At 34.3% G+C, this 25,393-nt stretch overlaps 1 protein-coding gene across 1 annotated transcript; it reads left to right on the top strand.

Annotated features, from left to right (window-relative positions):
- Positions 1-6,606: 6,606 nt before the first annotated feature.
- LOC149803777 (uncharacterized) lies at positions 6,607-7,579 on the top strand. Its single transcript, XM_089953989.1, has one exon. The coding sequence runs from the start codon at positions 6,607-6,609 to the stop codon at positions 7,540-7,542; it is 936 nt and encodes a 311-aa protein (XP_089810115.1). The 3' UTR covers positions 7,543-7,579.
- The last annotated feature ends 17,814 nt before the right edge of the window (positions 7,580-25,393 follow it).

The following is a 25,393-nucleotide window of genomic DNA, read 5'->3' as shown; positions in this document are numbered from 1 at the left end:
ATTATATGTGTACAGTCTGAAATGGTAAATGGATAAACAATCTGTGATATCTATAAATATATATTCAAATGTAAGAACATGTTAGGCTTAAAGCAAACTCAACAAAACAAGTATGGGAACTTGGTAGCTATTCGTTAATAACTAAATATCATTTTTTAAAAATATATAATGATATATGTCCAAAATCTGTCAAATCGCATGTTCATGGAAATAATGTACTCTCATTCTTTGTTTTGTTCCTTTTCACGTATAATTTAAAATATTGTATATGATTACTCGTATATGAATTATATGTATGATTATCTTGCTTTATATTTAGAGTATCAAGTGTATTTGTATATTTGGTCATATATACTTGTATTACTTTTAATATTTTTCTTCATACTGATGGATGAAAACTGCACAGCGTAAGTCCGAATAATGTTTCTGTTCTGTTCTGTAAAATACTGGCTAACAAATTTGCAATTATATATCTAAAGGTATATCAGAGTAGACTAAAATATATTAAACAAAAATTCGGTGCTGAATACATATAGAGTTAACTTGGCATCATTTCGGCTCGTATTTGGCTATACGCGTTTAGCTCAAAGGAGTTAATGCCCTTTTGTCTCTGTTTAAATAGATTAGGGTGCATGGTACAGTTTTTATGCACAAATTTAATATTGCATACACCTGCGTAATATAAAAATTCATAAAAATATAAAATACATGAGTGAGGTCAAAAAGGTCCATATTTTTGGATAGGTATAATAAAGCAAAACATAAGAATATCATTTACTTGATCTGACAAGTCAATGGAAATTCACTCCACCCCAAAATTTATACATGCATTTTTCGTATCCGAATGCCATTTTTGAGAACACATGGTGCTCACAGTGCAAACACAAGCTCTTTCCCTGGGTGATAATTTCGAAAAAACATTACGTACATTATGTACATAATAGTTTGATGCTGTTCAAAATGCTTGTCATCCAATTAGTTTTTGAGATATTCTACTTGCCTTTAACAAATGTGTTTACTGCTATAGGTAGTTAACTCTGCCTCCTAGCCGACTATTCGTATTTCACTGGCTTCATACTGTGCAGTGACTCCATGAGATGTACGGGCCTAACATCAGTTTCAAGAACAACACAAGCCGGAAAGACCAGATTCACAAATATGTCCATATCTTTAATTATTACACAATAACAGCTCAAAAAGTCACACCATACCCTTAAGTTACGAAATTTGCAAGGGGCCGATATGCGAAACTATCCCCTGCCACCTTAAGTGACATTATCATTGAACATTAACCTAGCTGAATTAACTTAGGCAGGCCTTTTTTTAATCGTAATTTTTATAAAATAAAAAAAAAGTAGAGAAAGAAAAATTATATGTTAATTGGAATAGATGTGGAGGCATTGGGCCAACATCGGATACCCTAGAATCCAGAGTATGATATTCAAATACCTCCACGACGCGTGGTTAACGGGAGAAGTCGCTGTAAGAAGAAAAATTATAAGAACAATAGTAAAATGTCCAATGTGCAAAGCAGCAAATTTTACGAAATACCACGCAACCACACAGTGTGAAATAAGGAAAAACGACAGAATTAAATTAATTATCGAAATTTATAAAATAGAGAAATATCAAATGAAAACAAATTTTATATTTGGATGGAAATTTTGACAAAAATACAATAAATAAGATAACCGATTGTATTATAAAAACAATGATAGCCTGTGGACAGGTAATAGCAATTAACAAATAGAAAACATAGGCCATCATCAACCACAAACCATAGAGATAAATAAATTATTTGAAATTCAAAGTTAAAAGTCAATTTTAAAAAAATCCTTTGATGTTTCTTAACATAAACAAGAATAATCTGCCATCCAGGGAACGGAGGTGGGAAAGGGGCCTTGGTAAAACGCTCATCAGGGGCGTTAACGCAAAAGCGGGCTAAGACATCAGTCCCACCCCTGCTTTTCTTGGGAGGAGATAATACGATAAAACAAATAAATTTAATATACAGTTAAGTATGTGATGTTGCTAAATAGGAATCATCTACCAATATAAACCCTATATACAAATAAATTAAACGTAACGTCAAACATTTAACCATCCACATATTAAAAATCATTATACAAAGACGTTTCTATAAGGTTTAAATTATTTATTTTCCTTACCTAAGGGGGATGGGACAGGGTATTTGTATGGGGAAAGTAAGACGTAATGACGTCATGGGGCTATATCACAAGGCGCCACGCGAAGTGGGGCAGGCCCATAAAAGAGCCTAAGAAAACACCCCATATGGAACATTAGCACATACGAAACACAAACACAGCACAAGACTAGGAAATAGCTAATACTCCTATCAATCTTCTCTCCAACAACGGTACAGCTCCCGTGCTGTACAGTAAAACTCGAGTCGGGAGAAGTACAAAAAATAAATAAAGTATGGACCCTCACTCGAGTACAGCCCACCTCACTCTAAGTAAATCATGCGAGAAACGACACACATAAGCACGCACATAAAACACTAGGATTTATTTTTTCGTCATAGTATACCGCTCAGTCGCCAAATTCAAAATTATTGAAAATTAACGAAAAAAATTAAATCATTGGTATCAAGAAAATGAAGAAAACTGGGAAAATAGATCTGACTGAATTGCTGTCCCAACACAAAAAATATATATAGCACTCACACAATATAGCAAATACACATATAGCAAACAAGGGACGTAGGAGACCTCTACCAAAGGTAACAAAAAGGCTAGGGGATGGAATTCGAGCAAGGTGAAGGAAACCTGGCTCGGATGAACAACCCTAAAGATAACACTAGGAAACTATAAATACCCCCATCAAAAACTTTATAAAATAAATTTTTGAGCAAAATTCTTTTAACAACAAGAATCAAACAACACACCTTCGGGGGACACACATACATATAAAACACTTTTCTTTTTTCGACAATTGGAGGGGGGGGGGCATTTGTCTGGTGCCTTCCCCCACAAAAAAATAATTTTTATTGTTTGTCTTAAATCATATTTTGATATTATTAATGTGTATAAATTTAGAATTGAATTAAAAAAGACTTCTACTTGATTTAACCGACTAGAATTTGTGGGTTGATGGATGAAGCCGAAACCAGCTTTATTTCAGGAATACGCTCTGTAGTTGAAATATATTACGAGATGAGCTTCGTTTTGTCCTAGAAGTAATTTGGCACAACGACTTTGGGAATAATATGTACCTGACTATTATCTGAAGTCCTTTGATAAAATGACTTCATGTATAAAATTGTACCTGAATATTATTGGAAGTACTTTGGTAAAATAACTTCAGGAATAAATATGTACCTGAATATTATCGGAAGTCCTTTGGCATGATGACTTTAGGAATAAATATATACCTGAATATTACCAGAAGCCCCTTATATACAATGAATTTAGGTATAAATATGTATCTGACTATTATTGGAAGTCTTTTGGTATAATGACTTTAGGGATAACTATTTACCTGAATATTTTTGTGAAGAAAAAACACCCGAACATTTAAAATTCACCGAGTCCTGCTAAGCTATTCTAACGAAATGCCGACGATAATTCTTTAAAATTATGTTCCCAGAGTCTGTTGTTTTTGAAACAAAAAGCAATTGAGAATTTTCATGATCTTTCAATTTCATTTATGTATGTATGTATGTATGTATGTATGTATGTATGAGAAGGTTAATACTGGACTTATATCTTGGGACGAAATATGTGCAGAGCAATTTGCGTTCATCTGGAACATTTTTAATTATTATAGTATTTATTTTCCATCCGCTTGCACTATATTCAGTTTATGTGACTCTCTCCTGCTGTATATTACACAGTAATTTACATATTTTTTAAACAATACAATTGTATTATTTACTTACTGGAGACCCTTGGACTAATTGCAAATAAACATACCGCTTTAATTAAAGAGAGAGTTATTTAATGCTTTACATAAACAATTGATCCAAATTTCTCGACACCTGTTGTGTCAAACACACATGTCACTTAAAATGGTCAATGTCATTATACAATCTTGCTCTTTGAGAACAAGAAGAAAAAAAGGCGGCTAAAATCCAGTGTGACAGAAGGTTTGAACCACTTGGTCATGGAAGAATGGATAAGAATAAAAGTCAGAAATATCTTTACATTTTGCCAAATCAAATGTGACCTGTGAAATCTGAGTCTTGGTTTTCTTGATCTTGCCGACACCGGTCAATTAAACAATCAACATAATCCTTTCTAAGTTAGATTAGATTAAAGTGGTCCAATTAAACACGCGCGTGGCTTATTTTGTAATATTCCATATGTTTACAAAAGACAAGTTAAAACTGGGATAGATAGATAGATAGATAGATAGATAGATAGATAGATAGATAGATAATATTGCGTTAATATTCAAAGTAAAGCGATGAATTATGATCCATACATTGCTTTTAACAAAACAAACATAAGAATAAATACATAAATAAATAAATAAATAAATAATCTTAAAATACAGACAGTAAGATAAATAGACAAAGCCATAAATGGGACGCGAATAAACATATGTCAATTTGGAATAGAATAGAAAAACAATTGCACTTTTTTCGAGTCGACTAGATTTCAAAAGATGGAAGTCATATAGACTGCGAAAATCGTATAATAGTGCCAAGAGATGCCATCCCTTAACAAATCCGTGGTGTTTATAAAGATCACTGTTTCATCTAACACAATGTTTTGCAGCTATTAATAAACAGAATATAGGACAACTATAAATATATGCGCTAGAACGTAATTCGTGAAGAGGATATTTGGGGTAGAACAAGATGAATCGATGGTTCATTATCAACTTCTTAGTCTTTTTCCTCTTCCTCTTATTTTGATTATCATCATTATAAATTAGTCAAAAGGCTGAAACTGTGCACGGTAAACAAAATTTTGTTGTCAAATAAATTTTCCGCTCATATATATATATATATATATATATATATATATATATATATATATATATATATATATATATATATATATATATATATATATATATATATATATATATTAATGTGTGTGTGTGTGTGTGTGTGTGTGTGTGTGTGCGTGCGTGGAATATGGTGAATAATTCCAGTCGTAATTAAAATGTGTGATGTATTTTGTCGTGTCTTTGTGGAATATGTGAATCAATTGCAAGTGTGTGTGTGTGTGTGTGTGTGTGTGTGTGTGTGTGTGTGTGTGTTTAACGAACAAGCTATAGAACTAGAACAGAACACATATTTTTATCGGCATCCCCGTCACAACGTTGGCATTTTATAATGTGTGAAAAACATACAGTAAAAGAGATTTTAATGTTATGAAACACAATGCAGTTTCGTAAACTCGACTAAAATGAAATGCTATCATTTCTCTGCAAATTGTTTCGGGCATAGGTGGTGGTTGTAATAAAAACAATCGCTACTAAATCAGTAGTTTTAGGCTACACTGCATATACGATGGCTGGTAACATCGATCCAATTCCTTATGTATGAGCTTTGGATATGGGCGTCCCAAGGAATGTTTCGGGAGTTTATGTTGGTACAAAGCCAAATTAAATGGAATATATTTATATACTTTATAATGTAGTTTTCAAAAATCCAGCAACCCCGCCCCCTCCGACACCCATCATTGTGAATTACTTGCTCGTCTTGCCTGCAGTGTACTAAATAATATACTGTAGTACAACCACCTATAATCGTTTCACCTGATATATGTACATTTTCAGTTATTCACGAAATTGGATAACGTCATTTACATGACGCTAAGTGACAACACCTGATGGATGCAATGCCCTCCTGTGTATTATGAACAATATTTTCGTTTTTTTTAATAAATCAAATAGATGAGAGAATACAATTGTCTCGTTTTCACAAAATGCACTGCAAAATGCTACAGAATATTGTCAATTAAAAAACATTGTTGGTCTGTTTTCTAAAAAAAAAAGTTTTATAGTAGTTTCTCCATTGTTGTAAAGAGAGTTTAAATGAATTGGTTTAACAGTTTATTCACATATTTTAAAGGAACCCCTCCGCACTTTTTACTCTTTGCTGTTTGTCATTTTCTTTACTATACCAAAAGCATTGCGACCTTTATTTTCCTTGTTTATCTGTGCCCCGTGCTCATTGTTTAAATGTGACATCATTTTTCTCACATCTCTTCACTGGAGACCGGAGAATCATTTAATCTAATTGTTCCGACCCTCAAGCATTGTTGACTAATCATCGAGACATTTCTCCATTGATCGGCACTTGAGATTACTCGCTCGTGGAGGGAGTGTTGCCAGTGCGACACCAACCAATCAAAATCCCACGTCCACAAGTCGTCGCGTGCACACGCGACCTTTTTCAACAAGCAAAGATTGCAATTGGCTGCTTTGGGCAATTATCTTACTCTAAATGCCATCTCTATTGTGTTGTCGTTGGATGGCTGAATTCCTTCGACCATGAATAAATAGGAGGAGGTATAAAAGGACCTTTCGGCCAATTCGAAGTCACATTCATCTAATATTGTCACTTAAAATTGGAATAGAATTCTCAAAGTTTGTCCGCTGCTGTGTATTTACCACAACTTAAAGAGGATGCCGGGTGAGGCTGAATACATATGTGCTACCTCCCCTGCAGGGGATGATTGCCCAAGCGTGATTAGCGCAAGTACACCGGGAACCCCAGGTTCCACGAATTGCATTTTTTCAACCTCATCAACAAACACTAACAGCGAGTTCTCGAGTTTGGATTCTGACCTGGAAAATGACAGTGTGTTCGGAGAATCACCCGAATCAGAAAATGGAAGCAGTCTGCCTAATTCTTCATCTACCCTCAGTGCAAATACAAATGAGTGTACGCCGAAGAAGAAAAGATACAGCAAGTCTCGTGCGAAGAACAAAAGCCCTGCCTTGATTATGAAAATGAAGAAGACACGACGGATGAAAGCAAATGACCGTGAAAGAAACAGAATGCATAGCCTAAATTCTGCTCTGGATGAACTTCGAAAGATTCTACCCACAACACAGGAGGACAATAAACTTACAAAAATCGAAACCTTACGAGTTGCTCATAATTATATATTTGCCTTGTCAGAGACTTTGAAAATGTTAGATCGTAAAGATCAAGAGGCAAACTCTGTGAACAAAAACGTGCAAGACTTATTTGGAAGTGCCAAACATTCTCTGGACAATGATACACGCTCCATTCGGAATCATCAGTATCACCAACATCACCACCAAGAATCGCCAATAACGTCAAAAGTTAAACAGGAATGCATGGACGGTAAATACTCTGGTATCCAACAATCTAGTGCTTTCGGACGGTTTCAGAATAACACGTCCACCGGGTCTACAACCGTTACCATTATGCCCAGACTTGCAAATGTTTCTCATATTCCACAAAGACACACGACAAACTACATCACAAATTTTAATTACGATTGGAATTATTCACCATATTCCTACGCAGTGCCTTCCAGCCCAGCAGCGTTCTCAGACACATCGGAAGGATATTCCTTTGAAATGGTGTGATGTATGCATTTTTCCAAGATCAACATGAAAACAGTGGCAGACTGACTTTCAAACGTGTTAATTTTTTAAAAATACAAATGCAGATATATGTAACATTATATTTTAGAAAATGACTAATTTTGAATGGAGATTGAATTTTCTATGCAGATATTCTGATTTAAAGAGTACGATATTTTTCGATTTGTAAACTCTATGGTGCTGATATTAAATTTCTCCTTTTTATCTATGCATTACAAATTATATATATATATATATATATATATATATATATATATATATATATATATATATATATATATATATATATATATATATATCCTCGAAACGATTAATGTTGAGTCATTTTAGATGGTTACTACATTCTCATGGTTACCTTTATTTAGTATTCAGGTAATTTTCTGACAGTATTTGTCTAATACTGTAGGTTTATGCGTTACTACAGGTAATTGTCCCAACATTTAATTAGATTTCAGGTGTAGTTTATTTATTATTCAATAACCGCCGCAAATCGCTATCTTCATCTATTTATTTATTTATAAGTATCCCTTGCTTTAATTTTCCCTTGTGATTTCCGAAATTGCTTAGATTTCTTACGATTTGAGAGAGTTCTCGTGCTATCCGGGCATAATGTCGTCTTAATTACATCCCGTGATAATAAGATTTTACGTATCGCAAGATTTCGGATTCTTTCAATTCGGAGATATGTCTGATAGCATCGTGTAGTGACTGTCATTCATCAATGACTAGAGATTAAATTGTACTTTGCGGGTTACACACGTCTAGGACGAGTGTATCGATAGGAAAGAACTACTTGACAATTGCAAGATAAAACTTAACATTTCTTAACCACATTGAAGATAGATGTTACTGAATAGTGTCATCTGCGATTTTATACAACTTTGTGATCTGAAGTATGGGGTCTTTACCAGTTAACGCGCGTGTCTTCATCTTTCATATTCACTGAAAATGGAAGGGGGGAGGGTTATTATATTGATTGTAATACATCCGAACGTGTTTCTCGCGAAATTCAGTTATGTTAATTATTATTGGTGCTTTTTATATGTTACATTTGATAATTAACTACAAGAGATATTTCGGTGATAAATGGATAATAGGATTAGTTTATTATAGAACAGACTCAAAGATTTTGATTAACTTTGTGCCTTACGATTAACTTGTTCACACGAATTTCAAGTTCAGATAGAAATAATTAAATGGATATGAGTACCCTTTTAAGTAAAATGTATTTTGCCCTGTGTTTGAAAAATACCATACAATTTAAAACATTAACAAGAAAGTTTGCGAAAAATGTCCTCAATATATATGTTTCTAATATATTAACTGTATGTACAAATATACATATATATGTACAAAATAAATTATTTATCTATGTATGTCATACTTTATCTTGTATTTTAGCTATGGTCGTCTATAACATTGCTTTATTTTCCATTGAAGTTGAATGTATTTTATGTTTCCTTCCTTCCTGCATCTTTTATTTGTTGTCTTTCTTTCTTTGTTCTCTCTTTCCGTCTTGTTTAGTGCTTTTTTCTTCGCCCTTTAATATTACCTTTTTTTACTAGGAGCAATGACAAATCGTACAACACATTTCTTACTTTATTTTGCTCTCTGCATTTTCTTTATCCTTCTCCCTTTCGTGTTTGTCTATACATACATTTAACATTTCCTCGTATGCATAATGGTCATAACGGATTAGAGAATGGTTTTCTTTTTTTCATTTGCTATTTATTTATTTCTATATATTTTTTTCTTTACGCGTAATTTCAATTCTTTAGAGCAACATGTGGTTACTTTCGCTTCTTCCGAATACGTATCTTGTTAGGTTCTTCTCCCACCCCCAACAAACATACTGGCCGCCATGTATAGTCTATCATGTACTGAAAAACAGTATTCAATTCCTACCCAAAACTAAATTTAAAAAAAAAATATATAAATCCCTAAGTAAATAATGCTCTTTATCGAATTCGACGCGCATTTGTTAAATGTTAGATATAGGGCCTGCACAAACTATGCTTGTATTATATATATATATAATGCCAGGGCCTGCACAAACTATGCTTGTATTATATATATATAATGCCAGGGCCTGCACAAACTATGCTTGGGTTATATATGATGCAATGGCCTGCACAAAGTATGCATGTATTATATATAATGCAAGGGCCTGCACAAAGTATGCTTGTGTTATATAGGATGCAAGGGTCTGCACTAGCTATGCTTGGGTTATATGTGATGCAATGGCCTGCACAAAGTATGCTTGTATTATATATAATGCAAAGGCCTGCACAACGTATGCTTGTGTTATATATGATGCAAGGACCTGCACTAGCTATGCTTGTTTTATATGAGATGCAATGGCGTGCACTAGCTATGCTTGTATTATATATAATACAAGGGCCTGCACAAAGTATGCTTGTATTATATATAATGCAAGGGGCCTACACATAGTATACTTGTGCTATATATGATGCATGGGCTTGCACTAGCTATGCTTGGGTTATATGTGATGGAATGGCCTGCACAAGCTATGCTTGTATTATTTATAATGCAAGGGCCTGCACTAGTTATGTTTGGGTTATCTGTGATGCAAGGGCCTGCACTAGCTATGCTTGGGTTATCTATGATGCAGGGGCCTGCACTAGCTATGCTTGGGTTACATGTTATGCAAGGGCCCTCACTAGCTATGCTTGTATTATATATAATGCAAGGGCCTGCACAAAGTATGCTTGTATTATATATAATGCAAGGGGCCTACACATAGTATACTTGTGCTATATATGATGCATGGGCTTGCACTAGCTATGCTTGGGTTATATGTGATGGAATGGCCTGCACAAGCTATGCTTGTATTATTTATAATGCAAGGGCCTGCACTAGTTATGTTTGGGTTATCTGTGATGCAAGGGCCTGCACTAGCTATGCTTGGGTTATCTGTGATGCAGGGGCCTGCACTAGCTATGCTTGGGTTACATGTTATGCAAGGGCCCTCACTAGCTATGCTTGTATTATATATGATGCAAGGGCCTGCACTAGCTGTGCTTGGGTTATATGTGATGCAAGGGCCTGCTCTAGCTATGCTTGTGTTATATGTGATGCAGGGGCCTGCACTAGCTACGCTTGGGTTTAATGGGATGCAAGGGCCTGTACAAACTAAGCTCGTATTATACATGATGCAATGTCCCCACCTGTCATGCTTGTGTTTTATACAATCATTTGCCGTGCCTATTGTCTTTGAAATGATATATGTACAATACAGAGATTTCACAATGAAATAATTTGATGTTTTAAGACATCTGATATTCTGACGGTCTTCCAAAATATTATGCCATTGTTGGAGAGTATCACTTTACTTCTCTTAGCGACAACTATATAAAGAGTTTTAAAAACTAAAGATAAGAAAATAAAGATAATATAAATGTCAATGGCATTGTTTTGGTCAACAATTCTAAAGGAAAACACATTTTAAGGGCTTTATATTGGTGAAAATATACCTCAAATGTTCATTTTGTACATTCTCTTCGTACATGCGTTTATATTCTTAACGGAATGTTTAAAAAATATAATTACAAAAAGAATTACAATTTTCATTTATAATACACTAGTAGTGCCAGAATATAGACTTACTCTATCCAAAATCGGTTGACTGGTGCTTTCGTAACGTGTAAAGAAAGCAACGTAATTATTTTTTCCACAATAGCTGACAATATAGATGGAACCTGCATATATATAAAGACGCAAGAATGAGTGAAATGAGGCGAGAAATACCAGGTTATACGGAAAAGAAAACATGCTGAAAAACAGTGGCGTAGCAACCTCTCTCGCATCCACCCTAACCTGGAGTCAAGTCCAGTGGTGGCCTAAAATTACCATAAAAAAAAAAACGCTTTTTTCTTGGGAGACGGCCGCAAAATTAATATTTGTGCAAGGCGGGAGGCCAAATTGCCATGCTATGCCACTCCTAAACACTACGTTCCACCTCGCTCTTTATATAAAATTGCAAAACGGAAGACAGAACAAAGGGAAAGAAAAGGGAATAAAATATAATGTATTCAACGCTAATAAAACGTGCATACCTTAAAGTTCCAGACCTTGAATGAAAGTTTCTTAAATTATTATATAAATAAACTAGCAATAAATTGACATGGATCATATTTAAATTGTTCAATATAATTAGCTGCACGTGCGAAACTTATCAAAGCCTGTTCGTCGTCCACGCGTTATTTGTGTACAGTGAAGATTTGTCACGTACTTTTCGACACGAGTACCATATATAATTCAACATAAGACCCCCTCGACGCATATAAATGTAAATCCACGCTAATTGAAGCATCACAGACACACATATATATATATATATATATATATATATATATATATATATATATATATATATATATATATATATATATATATATATATATATATATATATATATATATATATATATATATATATATATATATACAGACTCTTTGTGAGTATCGAGAAAAATACACGAAAATATTAGTGGCTAATCATCTTGTTTCTGCTCCTTTTATATTTGAATATTTATTTACTGCAATAATGTATAACAATGCACAATATTCTGTACAATTTATATTTGTTTGGATATCGAATTATTCGATGTATTTTGATCCTTGCTTTCATCATATGCTGTATCACAAGAAAAACTAGCATTCATTGCAATTCAGATAAAAAATAAATAAAAATAAAATAAAAAAATCTGCCACAAAAAACACACAAAAAACAAAAGCCTCCCCCCCCCAAAAAAAAAAAAAAAGATAGCGTTGCAATGAAGTTAAACCACTCCATCCACAACGACAGGGCAGTTTGAATATATGCAACTAGCAGACATCAAGGTCTCCATTTACTCCCAAATGGACGATAGTAATTGAGTTGAAACTGATTGTGAAAATTAAAAGACGGCAACTGTACAGCTTTTGTACCGTACTAACACATGACAATTTGTGATATTTAGTCTAAAGGCATAACGGTACTTGAAAATCTGAGAAAATTTTATCATATTTATTATACTGGAATATAACAAACGAGATCCAGGCAATTTATATCAAATTTGTGTACTTAAACTGTATAGGGAAAGCTTGTAGTAGCTAATAGGTGTCAGTATAACATCGTACACGTGGTATCGTCTTTGCCAAAGGGTGTCGGCGAATTTGGTCGTTACTGGACGACGCTACTGTGCCAACTCATCCGACAAAAACTACTTAGCCACGGCCGATTGAAATTTGAAAATTACAATTGGAAATGGCCTCACGCGCACCACACACCCAACTCAAGACAGGTGACATGAAAATTGAGATGGACACGACTTTGTGTATCTGTCACTTTCAATTCGTCACTTTAAGCAAATAATAGGCAAGTCCTTCCCCAGGGCGGGAGTAGGAACCAGGACACACCCTAAAAGTACTCCCTTATCTTAGAAGTCTATTTTAAAGTATACATTTATCTCAGACGTCTGTATTTTGTCACTTTAGGTGCCTCCAGTAATTAGATTCACGTAAGGTTCAGGAAAGGAAAGTATGTCATCTAAACAAGCCGAAGAGGCGATTTTTAAGAATTTGGAAAGCACAAATATTTTTCGACGTGGAAATATGAATATCAATCAATTCAGACAGTGGGAATTTCGCATATCTCATCAATGTTGGAGCATGTCTCAATGTTTACATTGCAATGAATGTGTCAGTCGCCTTTGTCTGCAATCTTACATTTGCACAATCGTAAATGTGGAATCTTTGCCCGTTAACGCTCAAAGTGTGAATGAAGGAAAATCACAAATCTTCATTTCTATTTCCGAAAACAAAAGCACGCTATACGCCGCAACCTGGTGAATTATTATCCAAACTCCTTAAACACGTAACTTCAAAATCAGCGTCAACAAATCAACAGTAATATCAGATGCACGCTTGATTTCAGTGACACAGATATGCCCTTATTGCAATATCTTATTTTGGGGTTGCTTTTTTTAAGGTTATAAATACCTTTGAGCTTTAGTCTGAATATTCAATTTAATGTTCAATTAACGAAAACTAAATGTTGTCCTCAAAGTTGAAATATTTTGTATTAATGTTCATTGAAACTTTTGATGCTTAGAAGCTCACAAAAGGATTCTCTCTAATAAAAATGATATCGATTTTCAGTGATCACACAGCCCTTACGGACATAAATTCATTATTACCATCACGTTTGTAAATAAATAAATAAATCCTGGGAGTGGGGCACCAGTACATATTGAAAGAAACTGTATGCCAGGCTACCTTACAGAATAGTCTCATTAACTAATCTAACTTTACTCAGAGACCAATTTATCATATAATGTAACATACAATGATTTTCATAAAGATAAATTTATACGTTTATGTTGGTTCAATCCTCTTAATTTCTAATGTATGAGATGACTTTGATGTCATCAGTTGACACATGACTATCGTTCCACTGGAGCGAGGAATTAGGCGCCATTCAAACTCAAACCCTGACACCGATACGTAGCACGTAAATCAGGACTTAATGAACATATGCATTCATAGACTTTATTTATCGCTTCTCGTCTTTTCAAAAGACTGAGATAACTTTTTCTCAAAAGTATTCGTAACTTTTATTACCCACACCTAATCTTCTATCTGAAAGCAATTTCCTCTTTAAAATCTGTTTCGAATCAGAATTAAAAAATAAAATTCCTGACGTAATTAGTTGTAGTGCATTCATGTAAAATTGACTGAAAATAAAGCACTTTAACTGAACATTAGCATTCAGTCGATGTTTTAAGCATTTTGTCAATGTTTTAAGCATTCAATGCTTTAAGCATTCAGTCGATGTTTTAATATATTTTTATCAAGCAGCTTTTTCTACACGCTGAATTAAAATAAAAAATTAAAAAAAAATGAAAGAGATAATATTGTTGCTGATGTTAGAACAACATATAATATATTGGGTATTAAAGAATGATTCATTACATATCACATTCTATGTCAAACTGAAGAGATATTATCTTTTATTAATTTGTAAAATTTAAAAGACATTGATTTATGTTATTGAAGTGATTTATTTTACTAAGCACGATTCAAGATTCACGATTCTAGGTCAAGTGAATCAATCAATAAAACTATTAGTCTCACGCTTACCTGACCAAGAATTAGACAAACAAAAAAAGTATAAAAAAATAATGGAAGTGTCGAAATAAAAGAAAAATCTATAAAAAAAAAACAACAAAAAAACCCCAAAACAATAAGAAATGAAATGAAATAAGAGCGTGCTTGTGTTTATTCTTCCAACAAGATTGGACAGAAAACAGTCTTCTCTTAGATATCACAGAAAATGCTAGGAGAATATATATATATATATATATATATATATATATATATATATATATATATATATATATATATATATATATATATATATATATATATATATATATGCATGAGCTGTATGTGATTGCACGGAATAGTGAAATGTGAAGCATTGGTGGGGGTGAGACGATCAAAAGAAAGTAACGATGGACTGGGCCTGGGATGGAGTAGCTGGTGGTACAGGGTTAAGTAGATCGGGAGCTGGTACAGTCTAAAAGTGAAAAATGTCGGGATATACTGATTTATTTCATATTTCCATCCACTACAGGAAATCGACTATTCTCATCTCTGTTGCTCAGGTCTTCGTTAGAATTGCAGCATCAATTCTTGTAGAATAAATAAATAAATAAATAAATAAATAAATAAATATCCTCTTTGTACTAGAAGAAAGAATTACAGATTTATATAGGGTGCTAACTTTATTAAAATAATTGATTCAAAATCGAATATAGCGCAAGGTATACGCTGAAGAGAGACCAATTATATCCTTGTTGCAGTTGGAAATCTTGTCTACAAACATCTCTGTATTGACGTGGTTAAACGGTGCCACTGCCTGCATGGACTGCTTGACCCCGGGGGAGCCTTGTTTAAAACTGTCATTTCAGAAATATTTTGGAGAAAAAGCAGTGCTAGAGTTGCTGGCTAACATGCTAAATATTCTATATTTTCCATTACTTTTTGAAAATTCCTTGAAAAATTAGGTTTACAAGAGCTTGCATTTCTGTATGAAATTGACTGATGTTAATATATACACACTGTTATCATATCAATTAATAAAATTTAGCATGAATTTACATGTAACATTCATCCACGTGTATATACAAATATTTATATTACAGAATAAATGCAATGTGTGGCTGTAACGAGGTAACATACATACATACATACATACATACATACATGCATACATACATACATACACACACATACATATATACATACATACATACATACATACATACATACAGACAGACAGACAGAGCTGTGAGAGCACTGATTTTGTCGAAGATGTATATGGTGTTATTGTAAAAGCTAAACTTGAAGGTTTTATCCACTTAAATCTGAATACCTTATACTCTGTGTCGGAACATACTTGGACAACAAATATGTTGTTGACTTGGTGTTTTAAGGCACATGCAACACAAGTAGGTCATTTGGTGCCAGTGCAACTGGAGGAAAGTGCTAGGCCGATATACACACCAAAATACAGGCTGATTCGATGGTAAGATTCGAACTCGCTCCATTCGGTCGTGAATCAACCAAGCTAACCAATGAGCTACCCGCACACTAGCTTTGGAGGCGGAGTATTGAAACAATGGTTCATTGTTTCGAAGAATGACTGAGGATATAGTAGATTCACATTAACGTCACTGTCCTGACGATGACACTTTTTGTTTTACATCGTGCTGGGCACGGGAGTGGAAAATATTTCCCCTTTGGATTATCTGACATGGCAAAATTTCATGTTTGGTGGCAGCAGAAGGATTAGGAATGGTGTACAGAAAAACAAAAAATGAATAAACGGCTTTTTCTTCACTTCGGCCGTTGATGCAGGGCGTAATTGATTTTCAGCTAAGGAGTTCAATTATTAAATAATTAAAAGAACTGAATGTGATCTTTATTAGAGAGGAAACAAAGTCACGCATATATTTATCATTTAGAAAAGCCTAGATTAAACTTGGTTTAGACTGGTTTGATTATTTGACATAAATACTTACTACCTTGAGAACTTTGTATCAATATATCTAGGTACTTATTCGCTGAACGTGCCCTCAAGCCGGGCAGGTGCAGATCGGTAAACTGGCTGCACAAAGACTTCTCAACAGCAAAATATTGGTTACAAATTATTTAAAAAACAAAATTGACACAATAACCATTTTGCCATCGTTGAAATATAATAACAAAATAACAACATGTCTTTTATTCTGATGACATTTATTGTGTACCCGTTTTTTTTTTAGCTCTCAGTTTCATGAGCAGTTTATTCGGTCCAATCCATTTAGAAACAAGAACGTTAGGAGGATTTTTTTAGCAGACAGGTGCGATGGAAAATCTGATACTAAAAGCTCTCTAGTCAATTATATATAGGGGCGTGGCGGAAGAAATTAAGCTATACACGTTATTTGAACACCGTATTTTTACTGTCTTTCGGCGACCGTTGTTGGAAAAAAATATGACATCTTTCCTATGTTAGAATTTCACGACTTTTATGAAGCCTTAAATAATATATGTAGAAAAATTTGGTCACGAATCATGGGATGAAGTATATACTTTAGTATCTTGCTATTATTTATTTAAAAATCTGAAAACATTTATATTATTTATCCATAAAAATGTCATGTAACGAAAGAAAGATGGACTTCCATAACTGAAGAAACTGTAGCATTAATTTCCTGTTGGTTTTGGGTATTGTAAATCTGTCCTAACCTAATCAGAACTTGACATGTAAAATCAATTCTTTTAGAATTCCTCTAAACACCTGGAAGGTGGGGGGGGGGGTAAAATAAGGAGGATAGTCGATAGGAATCAACCATTAGACGATACTATAATTAACTTATATTGCTACTTAAAGAAAACAAATCCTGTCGTCTACTGATTTAAAAAAAAAACATTTTTATATTACCTATAATATAATATATCTAGCATACACAGGAAATTGTTTCACGTTCTTCTTACACGAAATACTACATGTTACTGAAATGTATTTTTCGTTTATGACTGAAGTTTGATTGCACATGCCCAGTTATATCTTATGACCATAAAAGGTTCAATGACTTGCAGTTTCAGCAAAGTTTGTATTAGGAATATTCATTTTGTTTTGATGAGAGTGGACCGCGTTATATGCGACAACAGTTTTCTGACATCTACCGTCTTGCACATATATACAAACAGTACGAGTTTCCAGAAGAGACGAAGTGACATTTTTTAAAAGAAGTCAGATAATATCGGAGAAATATTTCCATGTATTGTTAATTAAATGTTTTATCATTCAAAAGAGACAGCAATTCGCCTTGAAAACATAATGGCGGTATCAAATTTGATTATGCTTCATTCGTAGGCAATTGCCGCAATAATTTACGGTACATCTTCCAACAATTTACCTGCTGCAACAAATAAAGCAGAAGTTCTCAATTTTGTTGCATGAGTTGCATGTTCTTCAGTTTTCTTTAAGCAAATATAACTATTCAGCGTGTTGTGCATAATGCTTCACATTTCACTATTCTCTGTAATATTTATCACATTTACAAGGATCGATTCACGAACGTGTATAATTGAATGCTTGGCCCAGGCACGTGTTTGTTGATGTAAAAACAATGTCTAGCTGCTTTGTGTTTATTTCAATTTTAAGTTGTTAAAAATGTCCCTGTAACGACCAGCTAACACTTAGATTCCACTTTATAATTCTCTTCTATCATAATTCCCTTCTATCACTTTGAACTGGTCAGTAACGTTGATAATTTAATTTTGTTGTTGAATTTCATACCTTTTTATTTTTGTCGGTGCTTAATTATTTTTAAGGTCGCGATAAATGGATTAGATGGGGATCCTTAAATATCTTCTAATAAAGTCGAACGTAATTATAACAGCTTCGATTACTTTCAACTGCGTTAAATACATTTAACAAGCAACAAAGGCGTGATTGGCCTGGGGTGGCGGCTTTGAAGTGTACCTTTCGCCTCATGTCCCGTTAGAATCTATCAAATCAAAGTATCCCACGATACCAGTGTCAAAATTACACGAAAAGAACAAAAAGCCTTGCGCGCAAGGTGCGCAAAAACCTGCTGCGCGCGCACTTAACTCTGCTACCCAAAACTTCCTTTGAAGCTTTCGCATATCGATTTCTAATGGTCATCAAACCTATTGTAATGGTGAATTACTATTGTGGCTTTGTCAAATTAGAGCCCAGAGTAACATAAAATAAAGATTGATTGCATCTGTGTAGAAGCCTCCTACCCCTGATCCATGAAAGTGTCAAGGCGACTGAATGAGGCGCAGCAGTTACTTAGTTCGACTTGGCTTTTGATGAGCTCATTCATCCAACTTAAAAGCCAACAATGAATCAAACTGTCATGCTTTACATCTTTCATACAATTTGTAAACGACAATGGAGTCCTCTATTAGTTTCTAGTTATTCCACTTTTTTCAAAATCATTTTTTGAATTTCAACTCAGGAGCGCCGGAGAGAACTAAGAAAGGATCGACAAATTTGAATTCTCTCATAGTCTTCATATACAACTAGTACGGGATTTATTAGTAAACCCAATAAATTATAAAACACAGTTTGCTATTATACATACATCGACTGACACAGCATGACGTCACAGATGTCTCGTGATGTATTACAGCATGTACATATCAAAATACTGTTAAATAGAATGAATAACTATGCAGTTACTCACTTCCAATACTGTAACATGAAAGAAAACAATTATTTGTTCTCTACGTTAATCTGAATATTGTTAATGTTATCACTCCTATACAGTACTTATTTTGGGAGGGGGTGTCAAAAAAGCTCGCATTTACCGATCACTGCTATCCGACCTCTGTCCGTTATGGGTTCGAGTCGTGTCAGCAGCTTCCAGTGGGGCGGTGGTTCCTACCAGGAGGCTCCTGGGTTCTTCCTCCAATGATTATACTGGCCGCCATGTTCAACGTATTATGGACTGAAAAATTACTTAAACCCGAAACAACAGCTTACTTTGGTTTTAAAATCATTGAAATCTGACTAAATTCCGATTTTTTTAAAAATTATATTATTTTCAACATTTAAGTCATGTACAAATATAGAATTATAGAACATAAAGTGAAAATGTAGATTGTGTTGCAGATGATTACGTTTTTCTTAGGTTGAAATATATTAGAATAAAGATATTTTACTACTACTACTACCCTGAAACATTTTTGGGAGACATAAATATTTTGAGAGTACCTGCATTGCCAACATACAAAATAGTTGCCATTTTTTGATCGCTTGATGGTCTTTATTTTACGTTTACCCCAGAGTTATGCAAAATAAATCTGAGGTGAGTTCTGTTTCAAGTCAAGTAAATGATAATACGACCTCTCTATAATTCTTGGGTGCTCGATCGCTTCATTACTTCATAAGACGTCATTTAATTATATTAGTACTAATTATGACATGATAAGACATAGCTATGTACCATCCATTCAAAAAAACAGTCGAAAAACGGCCTGCTGATAACAATATTGCATCACTGGACATGCGCAGGATCACGATACGACCGGTTTATTGGCTGCTACGACAGTGGTACTAGAACTGCAGCTTCACACGTGTCTGGCACGCGGCTGCGTATGATTCGCCCGCCGCACGCGTACACCTCCAGCAATCGTTTTAAAGCAAAACAGGGTGTTAAAAGGGAGCATGGAGATACTTTGCCACGTTCATCGCTATTTACCGTTTGTACGTGCTTTTAAATCGAGTCAAACTGCAAACAACACAGATCTTGATCTGATAAAGCGGATGCACATCAAGTGTATGTTGTTTGTTCTACTGATAACTCCTAACAAACTACACAGACCCAGATCTGCTACCGTGATATGCGACGGCAGATCTGGGTATGTACAATTTGCAGTCGATATCACACACACACACACACACACACACACGTTTATAATGGTTTCAGTGTAAGACCAGTGCATTGCTCACTGACAATAGTGATATTTGAGAAAAACAAGCAAGGCGATATTTTTTAAATTTTTTAATGATAAATAACAAAATTCAGTTAATCTTTTGTCTCCCGCCAACCATAGTGAATGTGTCAACAGTTCACAATAATGAAATCTGTTACTTTGAATACAGAGTTGTTACACTGACCTTGAAGATTCTACCGCTATTATAGTATTCGGTACATCTCGCTGTGTTGTAAAAGCATGGAAAGTTTCATCCCTTAATCTCAAACGGCCGCAAAGTTATGGAGTGGAATATGAGGCACCGTAGCTACGACGTCGTAGCCTCAACTTGATTGCTTGTTGTTGAGGCTACGAACTGATCCCATATTATGTAATGGAGCAAACAAAATCATCACTAAAGTCAGAAAAACAAATAGTGTAGAAATCTACTACATAAGTATAATCATGTTGTGAAAGAAGTTTGGCTTATTTTGAATTTATTAAGCCCTTTCACGATAAAATAAATTGGCATGGTTACACTAACCTCACCGTGTCCGCTATGAAGGATAATGCGAGACTCTCGCCGTGACCCCTTTTCTCTATAAGACTTGCCAGACCATATTGGGATATTATACGCTGTTATTATCAATCAAGTGACGAATAATGACTTCTTGGTAGAATTTCAAAGTTGCCGATAAACCGTATTTACTTTTAATGCGCAGAATTTCTTACTCAAACCGCTCCATAATTTTACTACGATTTGTTTACGTTTCCAAATAAGACCTCAATGTCCTTATATGGCACACAAGCAAACGAGGCTGAAAACGGAAGTAATCATTATTTGAACTAATATGGCGGACGATCAATGATTTAAGATACTTCCGGTATTAAATAAGAGGAATCCTCAATTTATTTCATTATATGCAAGGAATATGTTCAAATTGTTGATATCAGGCTAAAAGAGCGCCAGGTGTGAATCACACCCGCTTTCTCCATTGACACATATATGCTCATGTTAGTACCCCGTCCACGAGGTTGGAATAGGGGTACTAATATTAGTACTAGAGGCACCGTAGCTGACAAAAGCTGGTCCAATCAGAACGTTGCCTTTGAAATTTTAGTGTCATATGTCCAGAATTCCAATTTCACGTGTTGTATCAAACATGTTTGTCCTTAAAGTTTCATTTTTTTAAAGGTCGAAACATTGAACCACAACAAATAAAATAAAAATGAAATAGAAATTCTGATGTAAAATACACCATTTGTTCGAAGAATTACTATAACAATCTTCTCGGTTTAAAAGATGTGCGATCCTTTCTTTTTGCCCGGTACAATAATCGTTCACAATAAAAAAAAAAAATCTTATCAATAAAATTTTAGCAGACTGACATTTATTTATTCATCTTAGAATCGATCTCCCAAATATTGCTTAACTCTGAACAAATTCCTTGTCATTGCACAAAGTGATGTATTAACCTGGGAAGCTGTATATTTTAAATAATAAAAGAAGGAGAATACGACAAGATTCCTTCAACAGTTAGCTTTTGATCGAAATTTAAAACTAAAGCGATCCCTTACATATAATAAGTCTTCGTTAATCATATCTTATCGACGTTTTTATCTATTTTCCATTTTCCCTAAATTCTACATTAATAGTCTTTTGTCAAATGAAAGCACAAACAGACACGCATTTCCGCAGAAACAACTGTAGAGCTCATTAGGCTCGGTTGCTGAAGTGAGCATCTTTTTAATCGTCGTCGTTAGTAACTGTTAAGTGGAATAGGTCCATTCCAATTTGCTGAGCTGTTCCAAACTGATTTAGCATAATTGTTACACATTTTCATCCTTTTATTTTTCTTTGTAATGGTTGCACACGAGAGTTGTTTAAATCATTAATCTTAAAATAGATTGAGCAAACTCAAGGACACGTATTCAGGTGTAGACAATTTTGGTTCTTTACCATTTACCTGCAGATTAAACTTTACGTTTTTAACATTAGGTAGTCTCTGGTCACCCACACACTATTCCTGAGAATTTTTTGACATATTGTTTATGCATAAATAAACGTATATGGTGATGGATACTAATTATAACATTTGACGTAAATAGTCACACACACCCCATCTTATTTTGAAACGTAGCGTGTAATTACATTTAGATTTGTGTACAGTAAAGACTAACAGAAAACACAAACTTAATGTAAAAAATGCTACCCATTACATATTTTGATTACCCATTTTTGTTGGAGTTCGCACAAATTTTACCCATAAAACTGGTTGGAATCGATTTGAACATTACGTCCAAATTGACACCCCAATAATTATATTTCTTTTAAAAGATTTGCAGTATTAAACTTTAGTCATTCGAACTTAACTTACATGCTATTTAAGCGTGTCAAATTTAATTTGAGTTTAAATTTTGTTGTTTGTTCAAGTCACATTGGGGTCTTGCCATATACTCAAAATAAATCAAGTTTTATATAGTGTATTACTGTGAAGGCTCAAGTTTTCCGGTACAAATAACGTTCCGTGAGAGGGATTGTAGGGACATCCATCTCTGGTCTTAGTAGCAACATACTGTGCAGTTCTATTGTGTGCTTTGCTGTAATATTTTCAATAATTTCTGCTCTCTCCGGGTCGGAATTCATCGATAATAAAAGAAAAACAAAATCCTTGCACCAACAGAGGCACGTGCTGGAACAATGTAATTGAATATGATATCTTTGCCAAAGGGTATCCAACTACTCTTGGTTGTGTTAGACGCGCGCCAACCAATTTTCGTTCACCAAATGTTCAAAGATAACGATCGCAACATAATATTGTTTCTAGTTCTTGATCTTTACACAGTTCTGCCTTAAATTAGTTTCAGACGGATCTGTCCCTTACACCTATTTAATTGGATATTTACCCCCAAGGTTAACTACAAATGGACTTGATTAAAAATTATTAATTACGGTTCAATCGTCAGAATAACGCTTCATCTGTTTGCGTTTCAATAAAATATGATCTGTTGTGATGTTAATAAAATAATATTTCTAAAATTGTGTAAAGTTTCAGCATGAATAATGTATTTGTATTACTTCCTTTGTACATAGATTGTATTTAATTTTCTTCCATCAGCGAATAATTCCCAAGAAGCACTTACTGAAAATATTGTTTTGCTTTTAAAAAAACCCAACAACATCATAATGAAGCGTATAGGTTAAAAAACATAAGAAAAATAAAGCAATGTATCAAGGTTATATATCTCAACCTAATTCCGTATAGTAAAACGGATGCACTCGAGAAATCTGGTACTTTAACTTTATTTCTAAGTTTACGGTGTGTGTAGTATTTCTTATACAAATAACTTTCATAACACTATAGAGTACATCTAGTTTAAAATGTTGAAGAGTGTGTATTGAAGCTTGTCTAAAAATAATGCAAAATGTATTCCAGTATTTGATCAGCCAATTTTCATTTATGAATGCAAAAAATTTGTATGCTCCAATGAATTTAATGAGATATCAACTGCTGTAAACCTATCCTCTTCTTTCTAACCAGTGTGGATGAAAGGTGTGGGTTCAGGAATCACTTCCACGAGTAAATACTGAGGATGAACTCGTATTCCAGTTTGTTTAATAAAAACACTCAAGTTCAACAATTCTGGGATGATTTAATTTCTTTATAATAAAATCTAACAAAATAATAATTTTAATCTATTTACTGACATAAAAAAAATCAGACATACTTAGAAAGTCAACGATGATTTTTTCCCGTTAAACTCCATTCACAAATGGATCAACCGCTCCGGTGACGTAAATGGTTAGAGCTTCCGCCTCTGATGCAGGGGGTCGGAGGTTTGAACAGCGGTCTAGTCGTACCAAAGACTTTATTTTCTAATATAAAAAAACGCTATTAGCAGATGCCTAGCTTGGCGCTCACCATTAAGTAGTTAATGTTAGGACTTGTCAGATTGGAGTCGGGATAATGTGAGTGGATGGGGCACGAAGCTGCATGTCTGTGGCATAATGCCCCAGTGCTAGACATCACTATAAACTGCCATACTGCAAACATTGTAGCGATATGACTAAAACTGTTAACGCTACATGAAAAATCCAACACACACACACACACACACACACACAGATGATTTACAACTGGGGATCTGGCGATGGAATTTCAATGTTCAGTCGCACACATTATATACTCAAATTTAGCTACACAGACCAATGTTTGCAACACACCCAATGTCTTGGTATCCGTCCATATGTAATGTCAGGGAAAGATAATGTTTGTCAGCTTTTGATAAAATTGTCTTTATTATTGCAGATTGGCTGGTATACTATACTAATTTTAAAAAAGCGGACTTACTTAAATTTCATTCACCAAAGAATTATAAAGCTCACACACGCTGTGTAGCATTTAATATCTCTTTAACAGCAACATTTTGTGGTTATTCTCTTAAGCGTGAGCTTAAGTAGATGAGAGGTCAAGATGGCTGACTCCAACGAGCAGAAACTGGGGGTTTAAAATCCATGCTGACAAAATGTGATTTACCCAGCATCTTCTTGTAAAATCTGAGTTCTGGAGAAGATAAAGAAAAAGTTTAGCTTTTCATTGACCTCTTTTGTCTCAAATTAAAAACGAAGCAAAACAACAATAAAAACAAACTCTTGCGAGGGTTTTATGCTTAACGTATCGCACACAACTGGTAAGATAATCGATTATGTGGTGAGATATTTTCAACTATTTGTGACCTCGTTTTCGTACACGATGCATTTCATATAGTTAACAGTAACAAGAATTCTTAGTTTTGACAAATAACGATTATTTTCCTTCTATCATTTCACA

This window comes from Sinohyriopsis cumingii, chromosome 3 (genome assembly GCF_028554795.1).
Source record: "Sinohyriopsis cumingii isolate HCF-2022 chromosome 3, ASM2855479v2, whole genome shotgun sequence".
In the NCBI taxonomy this organism is placed as follows: Eukaryota; Metazoa; Mollusca; class Bivalvia; order Unionida; family Unionidae; genus Sinohyriopsis; species Sinohyriopsis cumingii.
Note: the sequence above shows the minus strand (reverse complement) of the source record. Positions and strands in the feature narration are given on the sequence as shown.